Source organism: Penicillium vulpinum (assembly GCF_028829585.1).
Source record: "Penicillium vulpinum strain IBT 29486 chromosome Unknown utg000003l_segment0_segment0, whole genome shotgun sequence".
Classification (NCBI taxonomy): domain Eukaryota; kingdom Fungi; phylum Ascomycota; class Eurotiomycetes; order Eurotiales; family Aspergillaceae; genus Penicillium; species Penicillium vulpinum.
In genome coordinates, this window is record NW_026643243.1 from 8,231,951 (window position 1) to 8,256,487 (window position 24,537).

Here is a 24,537-nt window from a genome sequence, read left to right on the forward strand (position 1 = left end):
TCATGTTGATATTTCTTATGTTGTTGTATACATTGATGAAAATTACAACTAAATCTAACGTTTCAATTGGCTATCTTGGAGGTTAACCCAGGCGCGTAATATGAAACAGTTTCTAGGGATTCCATAGTAAGCACAGAATAACCCCGAGCTCCGAACACTCCGGTTTCCGGAGTGCATAAAAGGCAATGATAGCACCCGAGTACATACTCCGGTGCATTATATCCGATATCAAGTTGCTTATCTTATTCAAGCCTACGAATATCACAGCGATGTGCTCTCTGTATGTGATTGAGAGTCAAACCCCCGAAACGACTCCGTACAGAGAATCCTTAGCGCCTAAATAAGTCTAGACCAAACTAGTCAAATAGAAACCCCCCACACTCTCAAGGAAAAAAAACACGCCCTTTCTCATATAATAAATTACCCAAGTTGTATATGTTTCACGTAGCGCCGAGAACACACCATAGTCCAGAATCACCAAAGGATTCGACCTCCGATCTGAAACGAGTCTATTAGTCTCGATCGTTCTCTGTCAATTTTTCAACATCACACTATCTTATATTTGATTTTTCTTCTCTAAAATCAAGATTTCATTTGAAACAGTGGAGAAAAATGAGGTCATCCGCGGCTTCTGCCGTCTGATCGACTACGCTGAACTGCTTCGGGAGACCGGGTGAGTTTTCCTTGTATTTTATGTCCTATTAGCCCCCCGTTAGCTCTGCTTAGTGTTGTATTATGTGTTAAGTCAGACTAGAAGGGGGCTCGTATGGAGAGATGGTCTGGAACAGCGTTAGGATATTGCTTTCCCAAATCAGAGATCATCCCGTGCGGATCTGCAATCTTCTGACAACTTTTTTTTGTGCGACTGACTTGTTTATGTTAGGCCATGCCTTGATTAGCATTCTGTTTGTCTGCACATCATGAGGGATATAGTAGGCTAAGTAGGCTAAATTGATGGGTTCAGGGGTAGATCCCGGCGCGTATGTTTTTCTCCTTACTCCATACTCGATTTGTGTTTTGGTTTATCCTATCAATTTGATTTTAGCTGTGTCGTACAAGATATATTGCATTGAATACATACAATGTACGTTATATGATTGTAAATTCTACAGCTATCGGCTGGAAAGACCGAGAGATAGTCCGAACCCTGTACTCCGTACACGGAGGTATATAGCAAACGGGCTAAGACAGGATATGGATGTCACTATCGTCAAGGATCGTGCAGGTATGGACGCACGAGACAACCATAACCCCTGTCCGCCTCAGGTGAAGAAACGGGCCTACTCCGGAGGCGCTACACCAAAACATCCTGGTGATAACCCTGGGGATCCCTGAAGCTATCTGCAGATATGCCATAACAATATATATACCGAAGTACGCCGAATACCCCATAAACACATACAAAAAAAAAAGGGGAAAAGAAATTAAAGAGCAAGGGAACCGAAAGGAAAAAAAAAAAAAGCCTCACCCCCCTTCCCACTAATAAAAAAGAATTCCCCGCCAGCGTTAGGAACTACAGTAGCGTCCTAATGGAAATGTACCCCATAAACACACACGATCCATAAAAAACCAAAACAAAAGAGAAGAGTCACATCTATCCACTCCCTCGCTAAAGACCCATTCTAGACGCCTTCACTCCCACGCTAGGGAAGAAAGGGGAGACACCGTAAACCAGCTCGGCCACGGTAAGGGCGCACCGTGATCCCGTGCGCACCGATGTGGGGGTGTTTTTGATGCCGTCTCGGACATTGGGGAACGGGGAAAATATAGTGGATCTTTTTTTTTGTTCTTTTTCCTGCTTTGTTCTAGTCTTGTTCCCCGAGAGCGATGATATTGGGAGTTTGAGGGTAGTATTGGGGGTAGTATTGGGCGATTTGGAGGCTTTGCGTGCTTTGTGGATATTGGGAGTTTGGGGGTAGGCCTTGGATATATGCGTCGCTTGTACCTGTACCTGATCAATACGGGCCTACTATTCGCTTCGATGCGTATACGAGAAGTATAGTATGTATGGGCTCCGAGGGGCTAACTTGGTCTTTGCTAGGCGCGTGGATTTGCGATTTGCGATTTGCTTTTGTTGTGTGCTGTGAGTGATAGTTGCGGTCATTGGGTGTTGTTATCATGCCGAGGGTGGTCGACGTACTGTGTTGCGTGTTGTTCTTTTTTTTTTTGCTTTTTGGTGCATTGCATATTACAAGGTGAATGGTGTTTACCTATCTATCTGCAGGTGGGTGTATATTGACTCTTGTTTCTATTATGTATACGACTGCATATGCTATAACGTATGCCACTTGGCAGTTTTCTCTAACGGTCTGTGCTCCGAATGAATTTGTATTTTGGCAAGTCGGTATAATTTACAGTTTTTGCTGCCTTTTTTTTCTAAATATCTAAAATGAAAGACGTCTAAAATGAATATATAAGGCCGAGAAGACTACCCAAAGGATACGACAAGGCCGCATAAGCGGCCGACTATTCTTGCTAGTTGCATGAAAAAAAGATTGCCCGTTTCGCTATCTGACCGTCGAGATCGCAATACTAGTTGCCCTATATTAGCCCAGACCCTGAGCTAGAGCAATGGCATGGTTAATAAGAGTAATATGAAAAGTCTTTCGCCTCAACGCAATATAAACGTAATGAGTAATCTATTCGAGTAACATATATTCTAGCTGTTTTTACCATGCAATGTATACTTAAATGGCTTTGCCTTGTCAGACCTGTCAGATCGAAGTGATAGGTGAACCAAGCTTAACAGAGCCATATGTTCGAACAACCTTATCCTGGGAACAGCAAAGTCTATGACACTTATGTCTGAATCATGTATAAAGATACGGAGTCGCCGTCTACTAGTCTACTAGTCTAGTCTACTAGTCTATAGAGATACTACTCTACTCTTATCAAGTGGATCTCTATACCGGAGGTGCCTGAAGCCTCCGGCCAGATCTTCCAAATCTTGGCTCGGTTTGAGTCGGCTTATAACTTCGGCACTGAATATTTCCGTATTCCGGTCGGAAGAAATAGGACTTGTTCATCTCCATGTCAAGGCATATGATATTGTCTTGGCATGCATGGAAAGTGCGTACTACTATGTGGACAACCTGAATCATTGAGTGGCGATATTGTCCCCGGCCGGATCTACAGAGAAAACTCAGATTCCACGGGTGACTGGTGGAACTTTGAAGGGGGTTTCCTTTATGTGGCGATCGGAAAAGTGCTTCGATCGAGGGTTTCTAGAATTCTAGAAGGCCTGGGCACGGTGATACCGATTTGATTTTGCATATAGTTCTCTATAGTTATATATTGCACTAGCAGTGAAAATTCTGTCTACTCTACGGAGTAGTCCGTATATTTTATGTACCTGTAGTGTAAACTATAGTCTCTTCCAATGTTGCCCGAGTCATCACAGATGTCTTTCGCCTCCACCAAATCAAGATGTGTTTCTTTCATACGTTGTCCGATCCCTGTGAATCCCGGGTATTTTCCATTCCTAGTAATAGTAGAAAGATAGAAAGAACGACAAATGTGACATTCCGTTTGGAATGATCGACAGGGCCATAATTGGCGTCGAATACAAGCCCTAACTAGTGTGAGATTTAATATGTTTGTCCAAGGTTATCATATTATGATTATCATGGTTAATACCAACTAACAGGGGAATGGATTTAGATGACGTGCAAGACAAGTACGGGGGACCTTTGACGCAAGGGAGAGAATGCCGTGACACGGGCTTATCGTTGTATTTTATCTGTATCTGTATCGGTATCGATACAGATTCTGGTACAGCAGAACCGTGGGTCGAGGATTGACATTCCGGTCTCGGATGGCGTGCTAGCGGCCGGGAGATAAGAGGTTATCTTGAATTAAGAAGTAGATATAGTTAGATATCATATAGGATAGACATTGCATTTTGAAAGTAGAATACAGAATGTATACTTTGAATCATAAAATATAGTTGTTCCTCGTGTTCCATAGTGGAGTTCAGGGGAATGAAAATTCGAACTCGCCACGTTGGGCGCATTGGTCGTTTTTTCCAGAACCCGTGGAAGCTTACACGTATGACTTCTGGAAGGATTGTGGAGTGATCGGAAACAGGGTCAGTTTGGACTATTACTTACATAATACTTGGTATCCAGCATACAATACTTCTACCAAGGCTACATATATCTTTCTTTTATTTTAATCTCAAGAAGAACTTTGGAAAAAATGCATCCCTTGCAGATCTTTGGGCGCTTGTTCAAACGTGAGTTCAGTGTGTTGCCACAATAAGATGAAAGTCAAAGCCAATGAGAAAATAACAGTTGAAAAAAAAAGAAACAAATAATTCCCAAAGAAGAAATAGAAAAGAGAAAAAATAGAAAAAAAGGAAATACAAAAAACCAAAAAAGAAAAAAAGAAAAAAAAGAAAAGAAAAAAGAAAAAAACAATTATGACATCTTATCGAAAGGGGGATCCACTTGGGCGCAGAAACTAGTTTAGCGTCCCCACCTATGTCCTAGGACCACAACTTGAGAGTCTCCACTTGAAAGTCCCGTAACAATTACCCAAGGGTATCGTCATGAATTCTGATTCCAGAAATCCCTCTTTTGCCCTTTTTTTATTCATTTAGTTGCTTCCACCCGTTTTAACTCTTTTGAACTTCTTTTTATATTATAAACGTCCATCTCCAATTTTATACCCAACCCTCTTTAACTACATACCTTCCCTTGACCTGCCAAAACTACCCATGCCTGTATCCCGATAACCACGCTCTTTTAACCAAGCTGGAGCCTCGTCCTACACGCAGGGGACGGCCGGTGAGAAAAAAGCCGATTAAGGGTCCCCGACGCACACTATACGCTATGCTTAAAAAGAAGACGTTGGCTCCGTCTCTCTTCTTCCGGAATCATCCTCCTACCGCAACCCCCGAATTGTCCCCCACCTCCTCAGACAGCGACTCCGAAGAGGATATGGAATCAACTGGCTCCCGGCCCGCCAGTCTCACCATCTCGTCGGGGGCCTTCTCCATGCGGCCGACGCTCGATGAGGTGCTGGCCAACATCGCTCCACCTCCATACACCTTGAGCGCCTTCATGGCCTACCTCTCCCAGAACCACTGTCTCGAAACCTTGGAATTCACCATGGAGGCCAACCGATACCGGGATTCCTACTACGCCCTGACCGAACGACTCGGTCCCGCCGCGTTGGAATCGGAATGTGCCGAGACTCAGCACCTGCGAATGCTCTGGAAACGTCTATTGGCCGCCTACATCTTCCCGGGGTCGCCCCGCGAGATCAACCTGTCAAGCGAAGTCCGAGACGCACTGCTGAAGTACAAGAATGTCTCTGTGCCGCCCGTGCCAGAGACCTTAGATTCCGCCGTGAAGCGCATCCACGAATTGATGGAGGAATCCATCTTCCTCCCTTTCCTCAACAGCCACACCACCTCCCCTTCCATGAGTCCCTCCGACCCCTTCATGGGCCCCGACGACTTCATGAGTCTATCATCCACGAGCCTGGACGAGCACTCGATGAAAAGGGTGCGATCGCGCGTGTCCAAGCGCATCTCCCCGCAGTCGTCGCTCAAGGATCTTCCCGCAACCGGTCACAGCCGCTCAACCATGTCCCTCGGCGCTGTGCATGCCATCGGCAAACGCACTTCCGGCGGTCTGCTCAGCACCAGCGGCGAGTCGACTTACCTGTCTCTAACCGATGACTCTTCCTCTCCGCAGTCCAGCCCCACTGCTGAGGAGCCAATGACGCCGCCCACCACCCCACCTGCCGGCGAGCCGCATCTGCATATTCAAAGCCCCAAACTTCGCACCGAGAACCCTTGGAAGAAGATGGGTATGAAGCTTGGGTTTAAGAAGCGTTCCACTGGAGGCAGCAATGGTGGTCCTCGTGATCCTAAGATCCTTGGTCTTGACGACTAATTGTCTTTCTTTACTTTTTTTTCCTCCCTGACCGACTCTTGTCAACATATACAAAACCTACAAAACATCTGACTCACGACAACTACGACCCCCTCAACGACCACATCTCATCTCACACCTTGCATGAAATACCGAAATGCATCATCCCACGACTTCATTCTAGCCTTTGTCGAGCGTTTATATTGGCGGTGTATGAGAGCATGACGCATTGAAAGCATATGAAACCGGCGTTTTCCTTGTTTTATTTTTTTTTTCCATTGGATGTCTCCGGCTGAGCATCTTGTTTTTCTTCGAACTTCACCTGTTACTTTTTATCCTTTTATCCTGTTTTTTTGCGGATGGCATCACGGGAAGAAACCCAACATATATCATATCATGTTCTCATCTATAGATTGGATAGAAGACCCGTTCGGTTTTTCGGGTCTTCTGGACACGGCGTTTTTGATGAGACATTGTTTTGGTCTCTCCCCCAAAACCGGGATTTTTATTCGGAATCAATAGACTTGATACCCCCTCTTCACATCACTCCTATCCAGTCCGTAAACTGTACTTCGTATCTGTCTCTGGATCCATGCAAGCCAAGTCTGCACTATGCTTGACCGTTGCAATTCCAATCCCAACCATGACCAAGACAAATACTTACTCAATTCTCCACATGTCTCACCATGAAAGAATTAATCCAGCAGGCATCCGTGTTATCCTGTACTCCGAAACACCACCTTGTCTCGACCTGGTGACACGTCGGACACTCTCAGACATGTTCGGATGCCGGGGAGACATGCATACACTTCCAAGGGTTGTAGCATTGTAGTACAGATGCACACGTAACCCCTAAAGCCTTTGATTAACGTTAATGCGATGTCTGTTCGGCACTTGGATGCGTCGTGGTTCTTTTGATATGACTGTGACTTTGGACTTTGTTTATTACATCACTACATGAAGGAATAGTTGGGTGGATGGTTTAAGGTATACAAACCAAAAGCTTAAAAAGCCAAGAACAAGATGTAAATATGAATCTCAAATCCGCGGATATCAAAAGCAAATCAAAACCCAACATTAACATCAACCCTCCGTCCCCCCCTCGTCTCCAATGCCGCAATATCAACATCCCACCCAACACCACTCAACCCAACCAAATACCCTTCAAAGCGCCTATCGGCATTCAACAACCCAAGCGTCCCCTCGACAACAACAAGCACCGCCTCAGCAGAAGAACTCATTGACATCCTACCCAGAACCCGTGCAGCAAGTAGCGCATGAGCCCACGCCTTCAACTGGTGTCGAACAGTACACCCCCGTTTCAGCATGATCGAAGCATGCCATTCTGCATTTGTACTATCTCCTGTGCTCGGCACGAGGAAGAGGATATAGGATTCATTTGCGAAGACAGATGAAAGGCGCTGGAGGGGGAGGTGTTGTTGGGACGAGCGGGATAACGAGCCTAGGAAAGTTGACATAGAAGCCGATATCATGCTGCCAAATCGTGACCCGGAGCTAGGCTTGGTAGCAGGACCGGCTAGGAAAGTCGACATGGACACGCCTATCTGCGCAGATCCTAGATGGTGCGTTATTGCTGTATGCGCGTGCTGCGTCCACTGCAACGCTCCATCCCGATGGAAGATACGCTCGTGTTTAGCTACGTGAGCTGGCGTGAGGAATTTCCATTCTTTTCTAGATGTCGTTTTCGTAGGACTGAGACCGACGTCGAGATCGAGTGCTAGGGCTAGACTCCTGTCTGAGTCTAGGAGGGCTGAGAAGACGATGTTCGCGCGCTGCCGGTTTAGACTTGTCATTTGTACGGCGCGGACGGCGGCGTAGTTCATGCTTAGGTGGAGGGATAGGAGGAGGAGGAGGATTAGCCAGGTTGTTGTGAAGCTGGTTATGTGGGAGATTACTACCGATCCGACCTGGGTTGGGTTTGTTAGGGTTTATGTTTGTGGTTAGGAGGGGATTCTTGGGGGGTTTGGTTTGGTTTGGGGTTGGTTCTTGAGAGGATAGGATGGATGAGTGGATTGCTTACTAGCATGCCGAAAAGAGAAATAACAGTCTCCTGAGATGAGTCTTTCTATACAAGTTATATCATGTTAGCGCTGTCTATCATTTCCAACCAACGATACACCAGGGAATTCGAAACACATACGGCATTAAGCTCAGCCAGATTCCCCCATCTAGCAAAATGAGCACTCAAGCTCGCCTTCGAACTACCTCCAGCGACACCGCATAGAGCCCTGAGAACACCAGCTGTGCTGAGAACAATGACCCGCGCGGGACCAGCAGGAACGCCCGGCGAGAGACAGTCGAGGATCATGGCGATATCGTTGAAGACGTCTGCTGCCAGGCGGTAAGTTTTGCATTCTGGCTCGAGGGCTGTGCCGACACGGTGGGCGAAGCAGATCGTTGCCACGCGGCCTGATATATCCTGCAGGATATGTAGGAGTAGTGCTGAGGTTGGAGAGGCGTTCGCATTTCCGACGCCGACTCCTGTATGTTTTCGGTGTTAGTTGCCGTGTGGTTTGATTTGTATATAGGTTTATTGGGTGGGGTATGGACCTTGGAGCACGGCTCGGGAGGAGAGCAGGCCTGCTATTGAGCTGCAGAAGGCTTGAAGGGAGTCCTGTGGTTTGGGTTAGATTTGTGTTCTGGGTGTATTGGTATTGCTTTTTGGTATAGCAAGGTAGCTTGGCCATGGGGTTTCTGGCTCTGGCTGGGATTGATTGCTCACAAAGATTTGATATCTGGATTTTTCATTAGCATTTTTCGTAGATTGGTAATGTTTCATGTATTTAACAAGTTCCTGTCTGTACTCACGGTAAATAGTCATCGCTGACACTTTGGGGGTATCCGGAAGGAAGAAAAACATCGCTCAGCGAGCTGACTAGAAGCTTGCCTGACCATGATGAGGTAGATGAAGAAGAGCGCTGTATACTAGGTCAGCTAAGATCGAACACTTGAGGTATTGACATAGCGATGTAGTCTTTCCGAATCATGCAATGACATCCATATTTTGAACCAATCATAGATCGAGATTCAACGAGCACCATTCCTATGCTAAATGCAAGACAGAGTTCCAGGGACCAAATTCCTTATGAGGGGATTGGCAGGTGTTCCAGGACAAAAACTGGGATGCTCGCCAGTGGACAAGATGATAGTGGAACTGACTGCGTGCTTTCAAACATCCAGAGCTAGAATATGCAGGAGACTAAGAAATGACCACTTACTATTACATCTACTCGGCCAGCTGGTGTCTTTGAGGAAGAGTCTCCTGAGTAGACGTAGGTTGCGGTGGGATTTCCAGCCTCATCGGTCTCCTGGAAAGTCAACCAGTTTTCACTGTGAGAGGTCATGTTTAATACCTCGGAATGCGAAGTAAACAACCCCGTGGACGTTGCTCGGATCGAGGTACTAATCGGGAGGCACGTGCATGAGACCACATGTACCTTGACTTAATGCTAAGACTATAGCTCGGGGTAGCTCGGGGTAGCTCGTCTATATGTATATTCTAGAGCATTATGGAAAAGCTTAGTTTTGCTTTAAGAAATTCATTTCTTCGAATAGTGCTCACAGAGCCTATACTATGTAAGAATCACCAAGTGACCAATCTATGTATAAAACGAACACGACTCCGCTTGTTCGACGTCAAGACGATACAGCTGCATGTTGCGCGTGGAAATAGAACACCAAAAATCAACCACCAGCGCCGGGGAGTGAAAACACCGAAAGAGAAAGAGAATAAAAAAAGGGCGACAAAGAATCACCGCTAGAGAAAAACGTCCTTGCATGGCCTCCAACCATCACAAGGAACAAGGTATAAAGTGAGAATTTTTGGTCTCGGAAACTCTCGGAACGAGTGAGCAAGCATCAGATCTCCGTCTCCAGCGACCGAGGCATGAAATGCCACGATCGGCCAACGTCAACATCATGACCGCGCGTCACCAGCCGCAAACTCGAGACTCAAAGACTCAGGCCCGCTCATCATGCAGCTTCCATTGGAAGCATCATGCCACATCCATTTTGAAGAATTTTTTATATTTTGCCCGAGGGAACGCTTATGCGAACAAGCTCGCGCCGCCGGTCTCAATGGCCTCAATCTCGGCCTGAGTCCAAGCGAGACGGCCAAAGCGAGAGGGGAGCTCAGAGCGGTCGAAGAACTCGCCAGCCTGGGGCTTGACGGGGCCCAGCGCGGCGCCGGGTTGACCACCGATGGTGCTGTTGAAGGAGGAGCGACCGAGAGGGCCGTGCTGCTGAGCCTTAGCACGGTAGGTGGCGAAGGAGTCTGGGAGAGCGCCGGTGGGAGAGGCGGGGTGGACGCGAGGAGAGTGGTCGATGGACTCTGGAATATGAGGTTAGCTTGGATCGAGGGGGATAGCTCGGGGAATTGAGAATTTCACGTACTAGGGACGGAGCGCTTGCCAACGAAGCGAATGAGAGGAGTGCGCGCTGCGCTGCTGAGGACGGAGGTGACACGCATTGTGGTGGTTATGGATGTGTAGGTAGGAGGTTGGCAAGATCAATTTGACGCGGGAAATGTGCGAAATTGAACGGGTCCGGTAGTATCCGAATCCGACCGACGAGGTAGTTTCAACAAGAGAGTGAGTTATTGGTATTTTTTTAAAGGTAATGAAGGATATGAGTTGAGAGAAGGTGAAGATAATTAAAGAATTAGAGTAGAAAGAGGAGGGGGAAGTGGGAAAACACGAGAAGATAAGAAGGGCAAGAATTACCGCTTTGGGATAAGCCGATTCGGAACCGGCTAAGATATTTCAAAGCATTTGTGCACGGTATAATCAAGTACATGGACTAGTATACTAATTACTAGGTACAATGTAGTATAATGTACGGAGTGGTATGTAGAAATACATCTATACTCCGTACATATATGTCACGCCATATTCCCTAGTAACTGAACAATCTATACGGGGTACGGAGTACAAATAGTACGCTGCATCGGAATCTCATCCCGGTGCAGCTTCGTTCTACCTTGGCATCATATGAAGCCATATTTCTCTGATCTTTGCCCATTTAGTGCCTCCGGTGAGCTCCTAAGAGCTCCTCCCCATTTTCCGTTCCCTGTCGATGCCTAGTCGATGCCTAGTCGCTGCCTGACACCCTACTTTTCCCATTCTTTGAACCTCTAACCCGCCAATCATTTCTATCTTCCCCATGAACCATTCAAGCTTATTTGTCCCACACGCAGCTTAGACCTTCCCACCCCGCAATCAGAGGCAAAAGTCCAAACGTTTCAGGGATTGTGACTGGATGGTATCTCCCCAAGCCCCGAGATCATCCCTTCGGAATTGATATTCCTGAGTTTTCACAAGCACCGGAAAAGTCTCAACGTTGGAAGATCAGTACTGCCAAGAAAAAAAAAACATCAAAGCAAACAGAACAAACAACCCAACAGGAGCATTAAACGCTATTAGCAATAACAGCGACACATAAAAATAATCTGATCTCTGATAACATTACGCCACTGAAGCTTGGACCCTGACTAACACATCCCGGCTTCACCCGTTACCTTCACAATATCAGACAATATGCACGAGCAGTCGCTTTTCGCCTCGGTTCCAGTCCACCAACACCATGAGCTTCTTCAGCAGCTGGCTGGATTGACAGCCATGCAGCCCCGCCATTGCCTAGAGCGGCGGTTGATCTTCAAGGCCTACCGCAAACCCGGGCTGGCGGGGCGCGTCGGAGCCACTCAGGACCTCCAACAAGCGGACCTGCAGCGGCTGAACAAGATGCTCAACGGGAACATGTACTACACCCAGGTAGTTGGCCCGGTCTCCGAGCGGGATTTCGGATCCACTGCTCCTGTCGACCGAGACATCCAGATGGCCGGCGTGGATGACTCGAAGCCTTCTGGAACTTCATCTCCGTCTTACGACTATGAACGTCAGCAATGGAAGTTGGAGTTCCGTGATATCCCGGAAGCTGGTACCCGCTCGGCGGTTACGTCGCGGCTGATGTCGAGTGCGACCTTGCCGCGGGGTGATGTCGTACAAGCTATGAATGCGTGGGGCTACCAGTAAGTGGCGTGATTTGAGTCGATCTTATGATCGCGGGAACTAACCCTGTCGGTTCTAGTTTCACTACGGAGTATTTGGTCGAGGGCGATATGTTCGTTCTCAATGACATTGCTATCTTCTTGCATCGCGTGCTGCATTACCCGGGCGGGGATGAGTTGAACACGCCTCGACGACAGCTGCCTGCATTGAAGGATATGGTTCTGTTTGAGAAGAGCGGGAGCTATGTTCTGCAGGCTTTCATTATTGTTCAGGATGGGAGCAACCAGGAGACGATGAAGACTGCCTCGCAGCATCTATTTGGGTTGCGGGAGCAGCTGAAGTCGGCTGTTCTTCTGGAGCAGGCGGATCGACTGTCTCTTGATACGCGGGCGAAGTAGACGGCCACTTTTACTTCGGTTTGTCTGAGCATGCTGGAGACTACGAGATACCCGGTCTCCAGCGGAATGGCGTTGATAGAGATCTCGAGCTTGTTTTATTGAAAGAGATATACCCATCATAGCAATGAAGTCCAATCTTTTAATTTCCCTTAGAAAAATGACCACGGTACATACAAGTGATAGGCGAGGTCTAAAGAGACGAGGTGAAGGTTGAGGGCAGGAGAAGAATACTAGGAAGATTGAGGAAAACTCCAAGGTTGAGGGAGACTCCAAGGGTAAGGGAGGGCGACCTAAGATGGAGAGAGTGTTATGGAATATGCCAGTTGTGGTCAAGATGATCATATTCCTATACTAGTGCTACGAAGGTATCCATCCTCCTGCTTGAGTGATACCTTAATACGGCCTAGGCCGTTACAAGTGCCCCCTCCAAGAGGCTGCTACCGTCCTCGGTAACATCAATATGCAATCCCATAAGAAAAACTCCCTAGAACCCCGGCATGAATTGGCCATGCAGGGGTGTCTGCGGCGGCGGACGCATCTGGTTCGCAATTGCCTCGATTTCCGGCTTCATATCATCATCATCATCATCATCATCATCATCATCATCATCATCATCATCATCATCATCATCATCATCATCATCATCATCATCATCATTATTCATTGTCTCGATAGATCTGTCCACGAGCAGGCCCTCAGCGAGCGCGGCTGCGTCACGGATAGCGTTGAGAGACGTTCCGAGTCCGTATGAAGATAATGCAAGTGATGATCAGTACGTTTCCCTCCACCGCTGGTAGCCCAGGGGCGTAAGAGACACCGGAAATTTCGATAACCGGTTGGTAAGCCTAACCAGAAGGACCTCTGGCTTATTCGGACATGCTACCAGTGTGTCATGGAATATGCCTGGTAAAGATGATCATATTCCTATGATCTCGACCTCGGGAGGTCCCGAGGTCCTCCCTCCTGTTTGAGTAATACCTTAATCATACGGCCTAGGCCGTTACAGGGAGGGGGAGTCGAAGAGTGAGGGAGGGAGAGTCCAAGATTAAGGGAGACTCTAAGAGTGAGACTACAAGAGTGAGGGAGGGAGACTCCAGGGAGGGCGACTCGAATACTCAGTCGAGGGGAACAAGTGAGAGAGATAACTGAAAGTTGAGAGTAGAAAACGCTGATATCAAAATGACAAGTGAGAGATAACTGAGTCACCAGACCAAGAAAGATAGTATAAGTAGAGCATCAATACATATATTTTTCGTCCAGATAGGACGTGACTGAGCGGGAAAATCCCCCAGCTCCGTCCTATCTAGACGCCAGAAGAAGCCCGAAAATGGGCTTCAAAAAAAACTCCCCTATGTTGCCTCGTTTGGGTCCGCGACCCAATATATTGGGTTGCGCGTGCGTTTCGCGCCTCGAACTTCCTTTCTTCTGACAGGCGCAATAGACCAATTGTTGCCTCCTCGAGGAGGCCGTCCCCTCTTCCTCACCATTTTTTTTTTCTTTCCTTCTCTTACTTTGACTATCATGAAATTTATGGTTCTGGTCATATTCAATCATTCATATCTGTTTGGTATAATATCTTCTTATACGGAGTGTGCTCCCAAGCAGTTTGCAGGGTTTGTATACTGCTTGGTGCCTGAGGCCATGTCCTTGGCTTCGCCAAGGAAGCGGACTCGACAGGGGGATTACTAAAGGTAGGGCTTAGTAATCCTATAAAGAGCCAGGGCTATCCACGGGTTAATATTGGCTTATATAATTAGATAAGATATATTCGCTATGTATCTAGTACTATCCAATAGAAACTATACGATCCTTACAGAATCTTACTGGGCCCGTTACAGTGGCTATATAAATTTTGATTCTGTGGTTGAACCTACAGACAGAAGTGTATAGGATAAATAAACTCTGGACCGTATCCACTACCAGATCGAGTAGAGGGTTTAATTGAACAATCGAGTTATGATCAAGGATATAAGACAGGGCCTGACTCAACTGTCTAGATCCTTCTGGGAACAGATAAAAGAGGATACTAGTAATATTCTATGACGGAAGATAGCCCGTGGGCCGATAGGTGAGACTAGATGATACTGATATAGTTCTGTGAATTCCCAACGGGATATTGATAAATACTTTGAAGGTACTAGTGTCGATTGGACAATGGCAGAGAAACAGCTACTAACGTGGGCCTATCTATTTCGTTGTGGTAAGAAGATTCGGCTTTAGATATCAATCCACTATATAAAGGATGGTGGGCCTCTCCCTTCTAGAACCGATAAGAGAGGAAAGTCATCAGTCACTACCCGGAAACTTACTGAAAGAGACGCTTAGATAGATACTGAGCAGGCCTCCGGCCAACAATCAGTATAGCGGAATGTCTATCATGTTGTGCGATGTCTCGGGCCTCCACGTTGCCATAAAGGACAATATTGCTGGCAAGATCAGGAGGAGAATAAGGCACGACATGTTGAGGACGTTTTATTTAAAGGCCCTCGTCTAATACGTGGAGCAAGGAGGAGTCCTCGAGACCCATAATGAAGTCCCTGACAGTGTTTGCGAGCAGCTCTATGCTGAGGAGAACCAGCGACTTGACAAGAGGAAGAAAAATATACAGACTGGCAGCGAGCACGGGTGAGCAACGAGGCTTTCAGGGACAATATTATCAAAGCACGCGATGTGACACTTGAAAATTGCCTTGGTCTTACGCAGGTTCATAAGGATCAGGATCCAGGTTTCTTCGTTAAGCATGGTGTGGAAGTAGGTGCGGCCCGACGGTTTGGACGCGATATTGGCCTTTGGGTGAAGCAACGGGGAGAAGGCACTGGATCTAGACATAATAGAAATAGCTAACGAATAGGAAACCGCCCATACCGGCATACTGATTTCATCTCTATATATTCAAAACCACCGTGTAATATCATTGATCATGGTGACCGCTTTCTGTATTCGACAGTGGAGAGCCTACACGTGACCTATAAGGTCGGGGACTCGGCGGTGACTAGGATTATCTGCTGCCTGACATGCAACACAAGACGAAGTACTTTTCCAACAGCATTCAACGACCATATGAACCCGTAATGGCTTTCCTCAAGTTCAGACTGGAAAATACTAGAGAACGCTCCGCCCCAGTCCCAATAGCTGCTGCTGTGTCCCAACCGTCTTTAAGGCGGCAAAACGGCGATGTGCAGCACGATTCACCTAGGAGATTACGCGACCAAGCATCTTCTGATGAGAGAATACCTATTACGCCTTCAGCAAGTCGTGCAGGGAAAATTTGCGAACATGATCTGGGCGTTCCTGGACTTGATCTTACGGCTCGTTGTAGCAGAAGGTTGGGAATCCATCAGCCAGATGAGATCACGAACTCAAAGCACGTCGGACCTAAAAACAGACAATGGCGCCAATTAAGGCGCGGATCCGCCTGCATTGAGTGCAAAATCTCCAAAACTCGGTGCGAAAAGTCTCCTACTACAGCCAAGGATAAATGCCGCCGGTGCCTGCGGCAGAATAAGGAGTGTATTAGGTATTCTTCAGCCCGACCGTCCCCTGTCGAGCATTCGGGGAAAGGCTCTGACGGCCCGTCTAAAGATGGGGCTATTGGCATTGATTTCAACTCGGAGACGGACCCATCTACGGCCTTTTCGATGGGATTCACCGAAACCAATCTACGTGAGTCTGTAAAGCTTGTCGTCCTTTTGTCCTGAAAACACAGCTGATTGATTGTGACAGCTTCTAGTCCATCATCTCGCACTTCGACCAAGCAGCTTGAAAATAAGAGTGACTCTATTCTTACTCCCGAGATAGCTGAACAAGTATTTCTTCAGTATATAACCAAATTCGCTCCGAAATACCCCATTGTCGTGTTTCCGCCCGGGACAACGCCTGTGGATGTGCGAAATTCCAAGCCTTTGCTATTTTTATCCATACTTAGCGTTGCCTGTGCTGGATACTGCCCGCTTACTAAACAGAGAGAATTGGCACTCGAGGTCAGAGGTTGTTTAGCAGACACTGCTATTGTTCGAGGTGAGAAATCGCTCGAACTTGTTCAAGCGCTCCAGGTCGTGTCGTTCTGGTATAGAGCACCTGATACCTACACACAAATGATTCAGAATCAGCTGGCTTCCATCTCCACAACTATGGCTATGGATCTTGGACTGGACAATCTCAAACTGGCTAGCAGAGCTCAAGACAAATGGAGTCGTGCGGAGGCGCAACGAGCCTGGCTTAGCTGCTTTCTTCTATCCGCAAGGTACGTAATTATGGCTTCACAGCTTCAGCCAGTACTTGGTTTGACCGACTCCTAGTCTTTCTTTGATTTTGAGACGTCCCAATCCCACCCCCTGTTTCGCAAAGCTCGACGACTACATTTTCGACTTGCAACAAAACAATGCATCGCCTACGGATGCCTTCCTTTGCAAGCTTGTAACCACGGAGCTTCTTTGTCATATTATAGATCAAGAGCTATGCTTGAGCAATCCTGTCCAAGCGGTATCTGCGCCAAGTCTGAAGTCAATGGCGATAATTCAAACCATTCAGACCCGAATCGACTGGCTAGCTCTTGGCCAGTTTCATCCGTTGGAAAGATGTACGTTTTTTTTTTTGGAAACCGAACACCTGATGACCTTAGGTAAAGAGGGTTGACAAACTTCTATGAATTAGCTCTTTTTGAATTCGGCCGGCTTGCCAGCTCACTGTATATGCATGAGCTGGCTTTACACGTCAACAACAACATCGACGAGTTCAAGGCCCCCTTTTCTGCGAAGTCTTTGAAGACATGTAGCTTCGTTGATATGCAAGATTCTTCTAATCTGTCAATGATCCGCGCCATAATAATGGCGTCACAAGGACTGCTGGATATTTTCCTTGGGTTCTCCATTTCCGAAATGCTTACTTTACCACCTCATATTTATGGTGGTCGCGTGATATACGCAGTCATACTACTGATGAAGATACACAAAGCAATCACGACATTCGAAAAAGGAGTAAGTGACTTCATTTATGCTGACAATTTGCGCCTGGAAGTGTACCTTGAGCAGCTGCTCATCACTTCAAAGCGCCTCATAACGGAGGATGGACGCAGCGCTTTGAGTAGAGCATTCCTGATCATGCCTCAACTGGTAGAGCTGTTCAAAAGGCCATCTAAAGCAGATGAAGATCCAACAATGGGCAGTATTCCAACCAAGACTGGTAACGGGCAATTGGACACTGCTTCTCCGATATCAACGGTGGCTCCCAGCGACTCCTCTACTGCTATTCAGGCGCTAGAAAATAAGTCAACCCCAGGCAATTCTAGACCGCTTGATAGACCTGTGCGCCAATTGGATGAGCTTATCCAACCTGCTATTCCTCCGTTCCATCCTGTTACGCACAGTGAGGATACTAGCTTTGGAATATCTGGACCTACAGTGGCATCTGATACTTGGTTCTGGGAATTCTTCAACATTGACATGCTTAATTAGTTCATCGCCGGTCGGGGTGTGATAGACTACTATTTTCGGGCGTGGTACTGCTGAGAGCAGAGATGTTCTTAAATCCCTCCTCCAATCTATTGATATTGTTCTCCACGCTGGCTCTATTGCCTTCAATTCCCGACAGCCCGACAGCTCAAAATTATCCCTTTCATAAACTCTCATGACCACTCATTTCGCGTACATTTAATCGACTTGTTCCGACTCCATTCCCTCGGGGGAGCTTTTCACGGTGCGCCACTCCACACCCAAGGCGCCAATGATGGATACACAGGCTAAGACCAAGGCAACCACAAATGTTTGGACGATGGCATCGTTGTAGATCTCCAATACACAGGCTACCACATTGGCCTGGCCCGAAGTGGCTTGCCTAACAGTTTGCTGTAGATCAGTTGCTCCGGATTCAAGAACAATAGAAGGGTCCAATTCAGGAACTCGGGCAAGCATGCCAGAGACAATGTGATTGCTGAAAATATTCTGGCCCACAGAGACGAAGATAGCGCCCCCAAGAGATCGAGCAAAGACCACCAAAGATGTCCCGATGGAGACGTCCTCTTCGGGAAGGACTGTCTGAACAGCAATATTCGGTAGTTCGAGTCCAATACCAGCACCCGCACCAAAGACGATTTGAAATCCAAGCCTAGTATGGGTTAGCGAGTATGAGTTAGCGAAGGAGCGCTGGATGGTATGCTTTGGCAGTTACGTACCACATCGACAGGGGAATATCCACTCTGAATAGCAGAAGTAGGCCCGCACCAATCGCCATTACCATCGACCCTACAATCATAAATGGGGTATAGTATCCCACGACAGTGACGCTTAGTCCACTTGCAATGGCAAATACCACTATATTCCTTGTCAGTCGCTCTAGTCTTCCGGTTGATGCTGCATTCCACCATGATTGAGTGAGGGGGGTCGGAAAGGGGGTGTACCTACCAACGCTCAACACCGTTGGCAAGTTATGAATGCCCGATTGGTCTGCAGAATCGTCTTTTATGGCCTGAAACCTGTTTCATCCTCATGATTAATAGAAGTTTACACCAGAATGAGCGAGGATATTTCTGAGCTCACCAGATCGGCAAATAATAAATTAGCAAAACGAATGACGCACTCGCAAGGAAGATATAAAAGATCGAAAATGCAACCGTTCGCTGCCGCAGAATACGAAGCGGCACCGTAGCATTTTCACCGCCTCGCCATTGCGCTACTGCCCAGGCGATAATGAGTACACCGAATACCGTTAACAATGCGATCTCGCGGCCATCGCTCCAAGGTTCTTGGCTCCCTCCCCACTGAAGTGCGATTAACAGACAAATGATGCCTGCAACGAAGAAGATTGTTCCAACAGGATCAAACTGACCTAACACCACAGACCAGCTTTCCTGCTTCAACTGCTTTTCTGGTCGCTGCGAAGGCAAGCAAAAAAGTATGAAGGGAATGGCTATGGCGCCTATTGGCAAATTAACTGGGGTTAAGTTAGCTTTTGCCGCGCCAATTACATCAAGAGGTAAGGGTATCATACTGTAGAAGCACCAACGCCACGAGACATGAGCTAGAACGATCTCTGACGTTAGCACCAAATTTGATACGGAGTAAATTTGAAAGAAAAAAGAACTGACTTGTGAAAGCACCCCCTAGAAGGGGACCTACCACGCTCGCTATGCCCCATACAGCGCCAATGATTCCTGTAAATGCAGGCCTCTTCGCTAGGGGGACCGACTTGGCAATGATGATTAATGCGCCGGAGAAGATGCCCGCGCCTCCAATTCCGGCAATGGCTCGTCCGATTATGAGGGCGACGGAGTTGGGACTCGCGCCACAGATGGCAGAGCCGGCTTCGAAGATCAAGACGGCACCAACAAAAGTCCATTTTAGGGATAGCAAGGTATAGAGCTTCCCGAAAAGAAGTTGGAAGCTGCAGGTCGTGAGGAGAAATGCACTGCCGTACCATCCAATATCTTCGACGCTGTGAAATTGGGACGTGATGGTCGGGATGGCGGTAGCAATGACAGTTTGATCCTTTTAATGCATTCGTATTAGCTATCCTGTATAGCCTTCTCAAAGAGTTACAGAGGTGAAGTAAGTATGCAGAACAAACCAGAGCGACCAAGAAAACAGTCAAGCAGAGAGCCACAAAGATAAAGGTTAATTTGATGTCAGAGGGGTATTTCGGGGTCCCTGGACCGGACGTTTCTCTCATTCGTTCAACGTTCTTGTCGGAAGTGAGTTGTTGGCTGTCCTCTTGAGACCTCTTCACTCCTGGCCCTTCAAACGCATCATCATGTCCGCGCACCATATCGCAGCGGTGGCTTTTCAAATACGTAAAGAGAGGGAAAAGAATATAACTGGTAAAGAATGAAGTGAATGAATGAACTTTTATTTTGGTTTATATAAAAGGATCCCAGTATCTATAGCCCTACGCAAAATAAGACAATAGGGTTATTTTGAATCTCCAATGCCTTCTCCGTCCGGAAAAGAGAGATGAGACTTTTCATTGGTTGGAAAATTGCCAATTTAGGCTTAGCTCTTCTTAGTGGAAATCACTATCATTGGATATTCGATTGCCCAATATGGTAATTCCCGAAACATATTCCGTCCTTCCAATTCTCTCGCTAAACCGAATCATGTAATGGTCTATATTACGACCCCTGCAGCCACCAACTATATAAGGGGCCGCAACTTACTGATGGGCCACTGAGAGCCAACAAATCTAGAGGAAGCATATGACCAGAAATAGGGAGCCATTTCCAGCTGCTTATTCACTGTCCCGACCTATAACTAACTAACTAATGTAAGAGGAATACTCGCTGTAGCAGTCTACGTTGGCAGACAGGTCGATTGTAAGAGGACAAAACCACCACACTCGCAGAGTGTAGGAGAGTATAGACCTGGCCCTCACCCGCGGGTGACCCTCCGGACCCTCTACCCGACCCGCCCCGCGGGTGGGTAAGCGACCGAGTTATCGACCCTAAGGGTCGTTTGCCTAGATATATAACCCTTAAGAGAGTTACCCGCGGAGGTTGGACCCTGACCCTCTGAGGTACAGGTGGAGGTTCCTAATCTCGGACCCGCGGGGCGGGTGAGTGCTAGGTCTAACAGGGACGGGGGAGCTACCGCTAGCACCTACTGGAACAAAGGTTACTAGGAAGAAGAAAAAGGGAAAAGTTATCCGCAAAATTCGAGCCCCTGTTGAATCCGCTGGTGATACTCCCGTTGATTATAGGTACTTCAAAGAAAATGCACAGTAAGGGTGGTTCAGGTTTATTTTTGTTTTGCACCAGGATGGCTTTTCTGTTCTTCTATTTTTTAAATCTTAATATCGTGTAGGATCCACGTACAGTATAATCCAGTATAATTCATGGTTCAGCTATTAGCTTTGATCCTTTTCTATTTTTTATCGTGTCTCCATTGTCTTGATAGAGGGTTTATGCTATTGCTTGTAAAGTCACTTTTGTGCGCTAGCTTCGACCAAAACAGAAGCACCCTAATACTCATTTCTTGGAATGGTATATGATCAAAAGTGATAGAATTCAGTGAGCCCAACAAATTTGTCTTCATTGATTCTCTTTTGTTCTCGCTATTGGTATTGGTAAAGTGGAATTTTCTGACACTGGTTTTCGTGGCCGAGAACTGAATGATAATCAAACCTAAGTGTGACCAGCGCTCTTAGTCAGCCTCCTGGCCAGATTATGTCGACCGCCACAAGGACCCGGCTGGATCTGCTATTCTATCAATTCTGGCACGATACCTATGTGGTATCTTCGTAGGCAATTCAAAGCGATGACAAATATCGCTGGTGTATAGTGTTGACCATCATAAATATCGCACCTCGTGCCACTTCTTAATTTCACGTCACGCTGACTTATTAGACGAAAAAAAAAAACTCATGAGACCTCTTCGAGAACCTTATATGGAGCCGAGGTAAGTGCACTATGTAGCACAGAAACTGCTCTGAATAATTTAATCTCATGGAGAAGTGACATTGTTTCTCCTATCGTATACTTCGACGTTGGTCCCAATCAAGAAAGGTTCACTGCGCATACCGGAATCATCCGAAGCATCATTCGTCCTGACAATCGATCAAATGGAAACACCTTTACTGTATACGATAATGTAGCCGATATATTTGGCCAGGTACTACAGTTTCTTTACAGTGGAGAGTACTCGGTCCCTGCTTTAGCTTCCGATAGCTCAAATCACGTTGCATACGAAGATGTATTCGATGCTAGAGTACAAAAACTCCTTCCTCTTCGGAATAATTATTTCCTAGACCATAAAGATCTTCAAGAGCAGCCAGATCACTCGATAACTATACCCTATTGTGAAAAGGGTGGCTACTTGTGCAAACATCCGGAGACATTGCTCATACATACCCGTTTGTACGCTTTTGCCACTAGCCATGGTCTGTAACAGCTTCAGCATATAAGCATCTACAAGCTTTACTGGACACTTTCAGAGCTCACGTTGGACGTTAAACGTATGAAGGGAGTCGTTAAGCTTCTAGGGTTTTCTAAGGGAGTAGGTGCCGTCGGTTTCTTGCCTAAATTGATGCTTTATTACGTCTCTTCGCACCTGAATCTTCTCTTGTGTTTTCCCAACTTCATCTACCTTTTGCAAGAACAGCCTAACTTCAGCAGTTGTCTAAGTGTTAGAATATGTGATTCTTTATAAAGCATAGAGATTTTATAGACACGTTCTATCCTCTCATTCTAACGTATTTCACATGCGAGCTGCGCACACAAGCGAGCTGCGCAGTCCGATACCTATAGTAAATGCGATAAATTACAACTAGATATCTCAACAATGCTTGTCTTTGCGAACTTTTCCTTATAGCCTAATACTTTTCATATAATATCTTGCTCCTTTTAGGAGTTTGGGGGAATTTAAGTAAGGCTAAGAAATTCATGACTGAGATATATATATTCACAGGATTTAAAGATATAATTTTCGATACCATAATAATGCAGGTTTTTAATCTACTCGAAATTGATGTATACTACTAAAAATTCTTATCAATTTCTATCGGTAAGCTACTGTTAATAAAAAACGTTTGGTTGTGGAGATATAAGTGTAGCATATATCGATTTTACTATGGTGTTTCGATTGCGCAGCTCGCTTGTGTACGCAGCTCGCATGTGAAATACGTTATGTGTTTTTGCAACTAGAAATTAGTAAATCAATATTTTGATGTTGTAGAAGCCCCACCATTTACTCTCTTGGAGTGTCTCCTGAAATTACGCTTCGCATGCTCGCTTCAACAACACGCTCGGTACCTGCCACCGACGGCTTCCAGCATGAATCGCCTAGAAAGAGCTAGTATCTTCTATTCCAATAAAAAGAGGATTATTTACCTCCCAATTCAGCTTTGTGAGGTTTATGGTATTGAGCATTGACCTTTACAACTACGTCAGGGGTGGTGCACCAGTTTGTTTAGTCAGCTTCCTGGAAGCCAAACCATTGGCCCGCCATAGATCCTAAGGCAATAAATAGGTGTCGGTGCATGAAGCCCGGCATACCGGAGGATTTATTAATCCTTCATGTTTTGTAATTAATATTATGTAATCGAGGCTTCATATAAATTGTACCCGGAAGCCGATACAGAAATACAGAGAGTTGAAACCCATTCATTGGACCCCCCTATTTTACAATACCACTTGCTCCAACAATACGACCTACTCCCCGACTACAATGACCTGTAACATTCTGATATGACTCTTTTATCATCCTCCGAGGTGTCGAATATGATGAAGAAAACTTCTGAGCGGAAACGCTTCGAGCTAATGCCTACTGAAATTCTCTTCTGCGTTGTCAATTGTCTTCGGAAAAGGGATATCAAACAGTTTTCCCTTGTCAACAAGCGAGCGAGGGATGTCTGCTTGCCATTTCTATTTTATAAGATTCGAATTGACTTCTCGAATGCGGGTTTCGATATATTGGATAAGATTCTTTATTCGCAATTATATCAGTACATACGTTCTTTCCAATACACTATCCCGCAGTTGCTGAAACCTGGTAAGAGTCCTTACGGAAATATTCTGTGGAGAAGACTAACATTCAGCCAGAGATACGCAATTTTGAGAAGTTCAAGACTGATTTCCTGAACCCTCAGATTTATGTTGAGCTATGTGGAGGCCCCGACTATATCGATGGTGATGAGGATTGGCACGACCATGAATATCTCGGATGCAATTAGACTTCCGCACCGGCCCACAAAGCCCAAAGCCCAACCCGACCCAACCCGTAAATGGGCCGGGTTTTGGGCCCGGTCCTTAGGCCCATCGATGGGCTATAGGCCCGGGGTGAAAGCCCACTGGGCTTTAATAGGGGCCCAATAGGCCCCAAACAATGTAAATATACTAAGTTGAACCCCCTAAAAGGGTTTTTAGAATTACCCTTCGTTTTACCCCCGTTTCTAACCCTTATTCCAAAGGTAATATTTTATTAGTTTAAATTATTTAGAATCAATTACTAGTTACCTCTCTATATCACGTTCCAAAACGCGAGAAAGCGCGTTATTTAGATAATTTATAAATTACAGAAGTTCACGTAGAAAGTAGTAGTATTGCTATACAAACCCAAAATATATATCTCACCAGAATACCTATTTTCGGAGTATCTCGACCTCTACAGGTTGGATTTTATTCAAAATTGAAATATATACTTATATAGCTAGTAAAATTCTGAATTCCGAATTTGAACTTGATACACCCAGTGGAAGGTCGTAATAGAGCGATTCCAGAGGCCGATAAGATGGGCTTTAATGGGGGCC

The 24,537-nt window shown here is 46.3% G+C and overlaps 7 protein-coding genes across 7 annotated transcripts; 3 read left to right on the forward strand and 4 right to left on the reverse strand.

Annotated features, from left to right (window-relative positions):
- Positions 1 to 4,832: 4,832 nt before the first annotated feature.
- Positions 4,833 to 5,903, forward strand: N7479_008148 (regulator of G-protein signaling domain-containing protein; the record flags this gene model as incomplete). The annotated part of the gene is made up of 1 exon (XM_057255842.1): positions 4,833 to 5,903. The coding sequence occupies one exon, from the start codon at positions 4,833 to 4,835 to the stop codon at positions 5,901 to 5,903; it is 1,071 nt and encodes a 356-aa protein (XP_057109704.1).
- A 1,043-nt stretch (positions 5,904 to 6,946) lies between these two features.
- On the reverse strand, positions 6,947 to 8,724 carry N7479_008149 (RUS1 family protein; the record flags this gene model as incomplete). The annotated part of the gene is made up of 4 exons (XM_057255843.1): positions 6,947 to 7,810; positions 7,924 to 7,968; positions 8,044 to 8,384; positions 8,712 to 8,724. 4 exons carry the CDS (start codon positions 8,722 to 8,724, stop codon positions 6,947 to 6,949), a joined length of 1,263 nt encoding a protein of 420 aa, XP_057109705.1.
- Positions 8,725 to 9,949: 1,225 nt separating this feature from the next.
- Positions 9,950 to 10,371, reverse strand: N7479_008150 (alpha-ketoglutarate dehydrogenase subunit KGD4; the record flags this gene model as incomplete). The annotated part of the gene is made up of 2 exons (XM_057255844.1): positions 9,950 to 10,233; positions 10,296 to 10,371. 2 exons carry the CDS (start codon positions 10,369 to 10,371, stop codon positions 9,950 to 9,952), a joined length of 360 nt encoding a protein of 119 aa, XP_057109706.1.
- A 1,066-nt stretch (positions 10,372 to 11,437) lies between these two features.
- On the forward strand, positions 11,438 to 12,306 carry N7479_008151 (mediator of RNA polymerase II transcription subunit 18; the record flags this gene model as incomplete). Its single annotated transcript, XM_057255845.1, has 2 exons — positions 11,438 to 11,928; positions 11,988 to 12,306. The coding sequence occupies 2 exons, from the start codon at positions 11,438 to 11,440 to the stop codon at positions 12,304 to 12,306; spliced, it is 810 nt and encodes a 269-aa protein (XP_057109707.1).
- A 484-nt stretch (positions 12,307 to 12,790) lies between these two features.
- Positions 12,791 to 15,135, reverse strand: N7479_008152 (uncharacterized protein; the record flags this gene model as incomplete). The annotated part of the gene is made up of 3 exons (XM_057255846.1): positions 12,791 to 13,014; positions 13,993 to 14,013; positions 15,006 to 15,135. 3 exons carry the CDS (start codon positions 15,133 to 15,135, stop codon positions 12,791 to 12,793), a joined length of 375 nt encoding a protein of 124 aa, XP_057109708.1.
- A 242-nt stretch (positions 15,136 to 15,377) lies between these two features.
- N7479_008153 (uncharacterized protein) lies at positions 15,378 to 17,759 on the forward strand (the record flags this gene model as incomplete). The annotated part of the gene is made up of 4 exons (XM_057255847.1): positions 15,378 to 15,969; positions 16,030 to 16,549; positions 16,605 to 16,885; positions 16,960 to 17,759. The coding sequence occupies 4 exons, from the start codon at positions 15,378 to 15,380 to the stop codon at positions 17,757 to 17,759; spliced, it is 2,193 nt and encodes a 730-aa protein (XP_057109709.1).
- A 195-nt stretch (positions 17,760 to 17,954) lies between these two features.
- On the reverse strand, positions 17,955 to 20,112 carry N7479_008154 (MDR family MFS transporter; the record flags this gene model as incomplete). Its single annotated transcript, XM_057255848.1, has 6 exons — positions 17,955 to 18,408; positions 18,476 to 18,614; positions 18,705 to 18,775; positions 18,840 to 19,233; positions 19,388 to 19,787; positions 19,867 to 20,112. Coding segments are annotated over 6 exons (1,704 nt in total), but the record flags the coding sequence as incomplete, so codon positions are not given.
- Between the last annotated feature and the right edge of the window lie 4,425 nt (positions 20,113 to 24,537).